This window comes from Carassius gibelio, chromosome A18, assembly GCF_023724105.1.
Source record: "Carassius gibelio isolate Cgi1373 ecotype wild population from Czech Republic chromosome A18, carGib1.2-hapl.c, whole genome shotgun sequence".
Classification (NCBI taxonomy): domain Eukaryota; kingdom Metazoa; phylum Chordata; class Actinopteri; order Cypriniformes; family Cyprinidae; genus Carassius; species Carassius gibelio.
The window spans coordinates 19,160,342-19,170,398 of record NC_068388.1 but is presented as its reverse complement, the minus strand read 5'-3'; the positions used below and the strand labels follow the sequence as shown (position 1 = coordinate 19,170,398).

The 10,057-nt window shown below is 33.3% G+C and overlaps 1 protein-coding gene across 3 annotated transcripts in view; it reads right to left on the bottom strand.

Moving 5' to 3' along the window:
- Nucleotides 1–720: 720 nt before the first annotated feature.
- The window catches only part of LOC127934185 (long-chain specific acyl-CoA dehydrogenase, mitochondrial-like), a 32,511-nt gene continuing 23,174 nt past the window's right edge, over nucleotides 721–10,057 (bottom strand). For all 3 annotated transcript variants that reach the window (XM_052531404.1, XM_052531402.1, XM_052531401.1), the window contains 2 exons: nucleotides 9,383–9,469; nucleotides 721–1,172 (listed from right to left, as the gene is read on the bottom strand). In XM_052531404.1, coding sequence (XP_052387364.1) covers nucleotides 1,079–1,172; nucleotides 9,383–9,469 — 181 coding nt within the window. In that variant the 3' untranslated portion in view covers nucleotides 721–1,078. The remainder of the gene's footprint in view (nucleotides 1,173–9,382; nucleotides 9,470–10,057) is intronic.

The window sequence follows — 10,057 nt, the reverse complement described above, 5'->3', positions numbered from 1 at the left end:
TAATTACTGTTTCCAAAAAGTAATAAGCAATATTATTACTTTTGAAAAAAGAGTAACTAGTAACAAGTAATAATCTAAATTGTTTGGATTAACGAACACTGGGTATGGCAATGTATGTTGGTAAAATATTGTTTAATGGTATAATCTAAATTTTTCTAATAAAATACTCTCTTTCACTAACTAGGAACCTAAATGTTATTTTGGTGAGGTTATTGTTTCAGTATTTTAACTATGTTCTATTTTGTTCTCCATCATAAAAATAAAAGAGCACTTTTTGAAACACTCACATCATTAGAAATATCAGCTCAAAAGAGCGATTCATTTGTGAATCATTACTTTGATCTTCTGACCGTTTGTCAAACTTGCTTTTGAAAGACGATTTTCTCTCCTCTGTCTAATCTACAGTTACTCTGAACTTTCATAGAGCGGCTCTATATTTGACAATCTTTGAATAAAAGGAAAACTGCTCTATAATTACACCCATGACAGAAAGAGCGCCGGATGGAGAGAGTCGAACACTGGTTTTAATCTCTTTATAACACCCACCAACTAACGCTCACAGACCACCCACCTCTGCTCCATGACTCACTATGAACATGCCAGCCAGCCACAGACTCAACCGCACATAAACTTACACACACACACTTAGACAGACTCTCTTTGTTTACACAAAACATAACAGTGATTAAAATGTACAAACTGATTTTAGTATCCTAAAGGTGTTATTGGAGAAAAGAGATTTATTTGTACAAACAAAGCTGGTATTCACATATCAAGCAGTCAAAACTCAACAAAAGTATCTGAACTAAAAAAAAAAAAATTGCAATTTAGTGGTGCAAAACTGTTCACCTGGAAAACAAATGTTGCTTAAAATATCCATACATCCAGCAGAAACAGATGAACAGAAACAGAAGAAATGTTCTCTCTGCAGACATTATATAATATAAGCAGACTTTAACATAACATGAACTTGTATGTTAAATAACTCATCTGAAATAAACTCTCAGTGAAACTCCCGCTACAGATGGTTAACTTGACATTTTTTTCTTTTCTTTTTTTTTCTCCATTTTTCCTGCATTTATATTTTACTAACGATTTTGCGTGAGATTAGTTCTTTCATGATCTCATTGGTTCCTCCGAAGATGGGTTGAACTCTGGAGTCTGCAAAAGCCCTGAAAAACAGCACAAAAAGACATCATTCAATCATTAAAATGTTTCTAATGCATTTTATTTATGAGTCAAGACTGAAAGTCTGGCTGGGTGAATCTTAAGAATGTTAAGGTCATATTTCACCTCAAAATGATATCACTGAAGCTTATTTTTAGGATCATTAAGATTTTTCACATAGTGACATTTTTATGGCAAGCACATTTCCCCTCAAATTCTTATAATCATTAAGAAAAATATTCATTCTCATTACTGTAAAACATAAGAGGTACTTGGATTTTGGGGAGAAGATATGCCTCATTGTCATGAACATAAAATACTTTTAATGGTCCAAAAAACAGTTTATATAAATAAATAAATAAATAAATAAATAAATAAAATATATATATATATATATATATATATATATATATATATATATATATATATATATATATATATATATATATATATATATATATATATATATATATATATATATATATATATCTATATATCTATAGATATATATATATATATATATATAAATCTAATTTTGGGATGAGCTAACCTCAAAAGCTGTATTTATATTGCATTAAAACACCAGCAGATTTTTAAAGACTCTCATCATGTATGAATATTCCAGGTTCTGAAAGAGGCATTTTACACCTACACAGGGTACATCTGCTGCCAACAAAATATACAAATATATACCAACTAACAGACTGCCATTATCAAGAGTGACTAATCAAATGGCAATTCAAATGAACCCAGTTTTAGCTCCATTTAAAGAGTGTGAGAGATATTGTGGTGTTGCTGTGAAGAGCTGAGAGAAACTCGCCCTCTTCTGGACAAAAGAATAACAGTCAAGGAAATAGCACAAAGCAACATGTTCTCTCTCCCAAATCGTCACATATTGGCCCTGTCTCACTTCGTGTGCACTTTCGATCTTGAGCACTTCTGCTATGAAGCCGACTTCTACCCGACAGTTGTTTACGTTGCATCCAAAAAAAAAAAAAAACACTGAAAATTTTAGCACTACAAAAAATGTTGTGTTGCATTCCAAGGCTTCTGAAGCCATAAGATATCTTTATACGAAGAACAGAGTAAATCATAAGGTTTTAACCTGTTAACCTGACCCCCCATTATGGGACTCACAGCTGAAAGGGCTCTACCTAACAGTTTCCTACTTCAGTGTGTTACAAACATAATTTTGGTGTCTTTGGAAAGAAAACTCTTTGGGCTTTACTTTTTAACAACCAGATTTGATAATGCTCAAAAATATTAAAAGTTTTAGACACTGAAGTGCCTTGATTTTTTTTTTACCACACATTTTTTTAATGAGATATAAAAATACATGAAATCAGTCCTGGAGCAATCTAGAAAAGTAATGAGTTGAAAGTCACATATCCCATGAGTTTCCATTTCAAATCTGAATAAGATATCATGAAAAATGAGACTCCTGCAAATATTATTATGAGACTATGTCTACACCCCCACCCCCCAAATATAAGAAAATATATTTCCCAATAGTACTGAAGGCTTCTACAAACTATTTAGTCAGTAAACATACCACTGCCTATTTTTTTTTCAATTATACTAGACAGAAACTTAGACATCATATAAGTGATTTATTTGAGCACTAGAAAAATACAATAGTAATTCTTCCCGGTCAGAGAGCACCTGTCCAGGCACGTGCACAGGTAGGGCTCAACCTGTGCAGAGCACATGCCCTTTTTGCCCTTACACTCCGAAGTGCCCTTTTTTTGGTGGCGTTTTTTTTTTTTTTTTTTTTTTTTTTTATCAATGCTATTGGTCACCCTTTACGTCTGTCTGTCTGTTTTACAAATATTTAGCAAATGAAAGTTCTTAAAACGAGCTTGTGTAAATCTTATTCGATCCTCAAGCTGTCAGTAAGCTGATAACTCCGCCCCCTCTATATTCATTAAATCAACTGAAGTTCCACAGCAGCCGCACAGTAGACACCAGCTGAGCTGAACAAAGTTTTGCGAAGGGTAAATAAATATCTTGTTGTTTGAATAAGTACTACTAAACACTATGTCTATAAAGGCTCATATTTTATTTATTTGATGTCTGACTGACTCACTGACTGACAGGGCCGTGCACAGACCTTTTGAGGGGCATGTGCTGAAACTGAAAAAGGGCACCCCCCCCCCCCTTTTTATATCAAGATTATTTAGTAAGCCTGCATAAAAGGAAGAAATGGTCACATCTTCATGACAAATTCAATAACACAAAATAATAGTCTCAAAAGCTTTAGATTTATTCACGATTAATAACGACCATAATAATAATATTAGATAATTAGATAATATAGATAAACAGGGTTTTAAGGGCTTCTTTAAACCTAATACAACAGCAACCTTCTGTGAGCCATGTATCTTGCAAAAATTTGATACTGTGGTGGACCAGGGATGTTGGTCTCTTGAAGGTCTCTTATTCACTACACTTTTCCTAAAATAAGCCAGCAATGAAAAAATAAATAAAAATAGTGAAAAGTACAGTTGCAGTGAAAAGCATTTCTGAAGGATCACGTGACACTGAAGAGTACTGAACTGGAGTAATGATGCTGAAAATTCAGCTTTGATCACAAAAATAAATTACATTTTAAAATATTCAAATAGAAAACAGTTATTTAAAATTGTAAAAATATTACACAATATTACTGATTTTGCTGTATTTTGGATCAAATAAATGAAGCCTTGGAATGAATCATGAATTACATTCTGCATGATAAAATATAAAGATTTCAGTGATCTTCTGTAATTTTTTTTTTTTTTTGTTACTACTAAATTACTGTAGTAAAACAATGTTTTACAACATTTTATACATGTGAGGACGAGCGGAGAGTATACCATAACATGATTAGCCTAAATGTTAATAAATTAAGTGTATCAGCAATCATAAATCAAAAAATAAATTTATTATCAGGTGACGAGGATCACTCGTCGCTTTGTGTAAGTTCCAGTACGAAACAAAGCGGGGGGCGCACCTGTTATGATTTTCCGATGGTAAAAACAAATTATATGTTGTTGTATTACTTATCAATTTATCGTTTTTGACCAGCGAATGTGTGCAAATGTTGTTGTTTTTCTGTCCGTCATTAAAACGGCGACGGCGCCTGACGCTGCGGGGATCACATTACATTTTCTTCTAGGTTACAAATTAGTTTTTGTAGCTATATAGACGGAGCGCTCAGTTTTTCCTGTGGTAAAATGCATTTGGCCAAAATAGCATTTTATTAAAGATGAAATGCAACTGTATGCACAGGCTATTTAAGTGTTGGCTATGACTAGATGGCAAATGCTAGTCTCTCAGGCGACGTCCCACATGTCTCAGTCAGTGAGTCAGTCAGACATCAAATAAATAAAATATGAGCCTTTATAGACATAGTGTTTAGTAGTACTTATTCAAACAACAAGATATTTATTTACCCTTCGCAAAACTTTGTTCAGCTCAGCTGGTGTCTACTGTGCGGCTGCTGTGGAACTTCAGTTGATTTAATGAATATAGAGGGGGCGGAGTTATCAGCTTACTGACAGCTTGAGGATCGAATAAGATTTACACAAGCTCGTTTTAAGAACTTTCATTTGCTAAATATTTGTAAAACAGACAGACAGACGTAAAGGGTGACCAATAGCATTGATAAAAAAAAAAAAAAAAAAAAAAAAAAACCCCACCAAAAAAAGGGCACTTCGGAGTGTAAGGGCAAAAAGGGCATGTGCTCTGCACAGGTTGAGCCCTACCTGTGCACGTGCCTGCTGACTGAGACATGTGGGACGTCGCCTGAGAGACTAGCATTTGCCATCTAGTCATAGCCAACACTTAAATAGCCTGTGCATACAGTTGCATTTCATCTTTAATAAAATGCTATTTTGGCCAAATGCATTTTACCACAGGAAAAACTGAGCGCTCCGTCTATATAGCTACAAAAACTAATTTGTAACCTAGAAGAAAATGTAATGTGATCCCCGCAGCGTCAGGCGCCGTCGCCGTTTTAATGACGGACAGAAAAACAACAACATTTGCACACATTCGCTGGTCAAAAACGATAAATTGATAAGTAATACAACAACATATAATTTGTTTTTACCATCGGAAAATCATAACAGGTGCGCCCCCCGCTTTGTTTCGTACTGGAACTTACACAAAGCGACGAGTGATCCTCGTCACCTGATAATAAATTTATTTTTTGATTTATGATTGCTGATACACTTAATTTATTAACATTTAGGCTAATCATGTTATGGTATACTCTCCGCTCGTCCTCACATGTATAAAATGTTGTAAAACATTGTTTTACTACAGTAATTTAGTAGTAACAAAAAAAAAAAAAATTACAGAAGATCACTGAAATCTTTATATTTTATCATGCAGAATGTAATTCATGATTCATTCCAAGGCTTCATTTATTTGATCCAAAATACAGCAAAATCAGTAATATTGTGTAATATTTTTACAATTTTAAATAACTGTTTTCTATTTGAATATTTTAAAATGTAATTTATTTTTGTGATCAAAGCTGAATTTTCAGCATCATTACTCCAGTTCAGTACTCTTCAGTGTCACGTGATCCTTCAGAAATGCTTTTCACTGCAACTGTACTTTTCACTATTTTTATTTATTTTTTCATTGCTGGCTTATTTTAGGAAAAGTGTAGTGAATAAGAGACCTTCAAGAGACCAACATCCCTGGTCCACCACAGTATCAAATTTTTGCAAGATACATGGCTCACAGAAGGTTGCTGTTGTATTAGGTTTAAAGAAGCCCTTAAAACCCTGTTTATCTATATTATCTAATTATCTAATATTATTATTATGGTCGTTATTAATCGTGAATAAATCTAAAGCTTTTGAGACTATTATTTTGTGTTATTGAATTTGTCATGAAGATGTGACCATTTCTTCCTTTTATGCAGGCTTACTAAATAATCTTGATATAAAAAGGGGGGGGGGGGTGCCCTTTTTCAGTTTCAGCACATGCCCCTCAAAAGTTCTGTGCACGGCCCTGCACCTGTCCATCACCACGAGAAGTTTGTATCAAAACACCAAACGAAAAACTGCGAAACATAAGCGAAATCTGTTAATTCAGAATCCACGATTAGCGAAAACGAATCTTTGAAAAACATTAACAAAGAATGAAGCATATTTGAAAAGATTGTTACTACATCTGTTCATTTTTTTCACTTTCATGGTGTTTTTCTTCTTTTGTAATGGCATATTTTTGATAGTTTCTGAAGAAGTTACATTCAGTTTTATAAAGTTTCGTTCATTTTTATTGAACCAAATGTAATTCCATAAAACAGACTTGGTTATGCTTTAAACTTGGTGCTGCTGTCTTTTCAAATTCACATCAGCTGCTCCGAGCCACTAAAAACACTGTATAACAAGCTTGCACACATGTAAAAGAACACAATGCCACACTTCAGTCAACCAGTTGGTGAGTAACAGTGTTTCATACAGTACACTCGCCAGTGCCAGTATTTACTAGCATTTGCTGCTTGACATACATTTGGGTGTTTGCTGTTTGATGGCCTTGCAAGCTTGTGCAGTGCTGTTGGAAGTTATGGTATCCTTAAATGAAATATATACAATTTAAATGTATTTCTGCATTTAATACATTATATTTGAGCATTCTAAATTTCTCCATTTGTTTTCATTGAAAAATATTTTTTTTTGGGTTAAACAGTGTTGGGTAGTTACTGTAATTTGATTACATTTTTAGTAACTTTAGTAATTTAACGCATTATAATTTTCAAAATGGTAATTAGAGTATAGTTACAAGCCAAGGTCTCTATACGTTTCTGCCGTGTTACATTGCTGACAGAATGATGTGTTTTATAATCTAGAGATTGTAAAAAGGATGTAGCACACGCAATGTCAAGTCAAGTGCCAGTGGATTAGAGATCTTCTCCCGTGAGACCCAACGCAACAGAGTGCAGCTCGTGGGACAAGACTTGATAGGCGACTGCAGAGACTCATGTGTGTGCGGGATTCGGGAGAATAAAACAATAAATGGGACTCCAGTAAAATAGAAATATCTAAACAAAAAATATCTAAAACAAATAAATTGATATTCATCTATTGCACAAAAGCAACATGAACTAATATAAAATATAAACGATTAGCAGGCGCAAGTGTATGCAGAGTTTCTATTTAGGTTCTCACATGTGTTTGCAGCATTGAGCAATGCAGTGCTGAAATTTGCATGCGCATGTTTCCTCTCATTATAACACACGAATTGTAGACATTATGAAATATTAATTATGAATACATTTATTGTGTTATAACAGAGATTTGTGAGATTGCGATAAACTGAGATGTCTATGACTATATCTTCAACCACAGTATGCAATCACTGGCATAGTACAAACACTGCATTATGTTTACAAGTGCAAAGTTAATCCATCAGCTCTGTTAACCCTCTGAGGTCTAAAGGTATTTTGGGGGCATGGAGAAGTTTTTTTCAGTTACTTATAAACATCTAAATGGCTATCATGGCTAAAGTCCAGTATTATCGGAATCAGCACAAACTGGGCTATAATAATATGTGAGCAGCATGTATGTACGATTGTTTTTTTTGAGGAAAAAAAATGTTATGTGTTGTTAGTGAAAACTAAAAATGTTAAATCACTTGAATAAGGCAATAAAACACATACAGAACCAGGGCCGTGCACAGACCTTTAGAGGGGCATGTGCTGAAACTGAAAAAGGGCACCCCCCTCCCTTTTTTTATATCAAGATTATTTAGTAAGCCTGCATAAAAGGAAGAAATAGTCACATCTTCATGACAAATTCATTAACACAAAATAATAGTATCAAAAGCTTTAGATTTATTCACGATTAATAACAACCATAATAATAATATTAGATAATTAGATAATATAGATAAACAGGGTTTTAAGGGCTTCTTTAAACCTAACTACAACAGCTCTTGTGTACTCTCTCATTTTTTAAATTGCATTTATAGAGAAAAAAAAAATCTTGACTCATACATAAACATGTTAACCAAATAACACAAATTAGCTTTTAAAACCAGAAACCAAAGTCTTTTTTTATTGAACTTTATGCACTTTTTTATGAACTTTGCAAAGAAACAAAATTATATATATTCTCTTTTTAAGCTATTCTGTTTGGTTTTATAAGCTCATTTGTATTATTTGGTTAACATGATTATGAATGACATTGAGAAGAGGGGAAGGTGAGCAATGATTCAAGTATTTTTGACAAACTTTTTTAAAATATAATTTAAGTAATTATGTCCAACTCAATTCCAGATTATAAGAAACTATAGCCATACCGTTACTTTAACATATCCAACATGTATCTGCCTACCTGGCAAAAATTTGATACTGTGGTGGACCAGGGATGTTGGTCTCTTATTCACTACACTTTCCCTAAAATAAGCCAGCAATGAAAAAATAAATAAAAATAGTTTGAAAAGTACAGTTGCAGTAAAAAGCATTTCTGAAAGATCACGTGACACTGAAGAGTACTGAACTGGAGTAATGATGCTGAAAATTCAGCTTTGATCACAAAAATAAATTACATTTTAAAATATATTCAAATAGAAAACAGTTATTTAAAATTGTAATAATATTACACAATATAACTGTTTTTGCTGTATTTTGGATCAAATAAATTAAGTCTTGGAATGTATCATGAATTACATTCTGCATGATAAAATATAAAGATTTCACAGTAATCTTCTGTAAAAAAAAAATTTGTTACTACTACATTACTGTAGTAAAACCATGTTTTGGGGCCAAGGGTCACATTGGAAGATAACGAAGGGAGACATGAAAAACAGACATCGCGTTGTTTTCATATGGATTACTTTATAACAGAATATTTGTTTTTCAGCAGCATTTGTTTAGTTAGTAGACATGTCATGCTTTCTATAAATATATCTCTCATGTCTCTTCGTTGAGTGTTCACTGAGTTACAGTTCATTTTAATGAACGTCAACTATCATGAGTGTGCTGCAGACAGCACACTTTATTTGTTTTCCTAATTTTATAAATGCACAAAGTTTTGTTGTTATTATGTCTGTATACAAAAAAAGTAGACTGTTTGCAGATTTGATTAATGTATTGCTCTTATCTGTATGATCAAAACTGAAAGTGGAATTGAAATTATTTTCGGAGTTATCAGGAGAAAATGACTCATAACGTGTATACGCATTAATCGACTCGAAAGGGTTAACTGTTACTCACTTGGCTATCGGATACTCCCACATGTAGCCCCATCCACCATGAAGCTGCAGGCACTGAGTAGCAACTCTATTCTGTAAATCTGTGGCCCTAAGGAGGGGAAAAGTCTGTCACACATAAATCTGGTTTAACATTAATTGTGCAAAAATATGCAAGAAAAATTTTACTTTCTGTGGACTTCATTAGGCATGCAAAGCTTAACACGAAACTAATCCAAACGTATCGTGTCATGTTTTCATAATTCACATTATGTCACAATCCGTCAGCATGAAATGGAAGTTGTGACTGAAATTACTTTTGTACTATAATGCATTTCTAAGTGAAACGACTTATTGAACAAGAATAAATTATCAATTATGGTATCAATTAAACCACTTGCTCAGCAAAATAATGAATTATTTCATTAATGTAGTGTATGAAGTATACATCTCATACAAAAGTCACTTTCAAACAAAGCAGCTGTCTGTATAATCTGTGCTGAGAAAACTTTTGCTCTTAAGTGAAATTCCCAAACACAACGATTCCTAATTAAATACTGGATTTTATGGGATTAGATCTTGAAAGTGTGTTTTGCATGCACACAAACTGAATTTTGTTAAGAAAATGTTTGTCTCACAAAGAAGAAAGTATTTAGAGGACACGAAAATCAGACTTCTTTTAAGCATGCAACGCCATCAG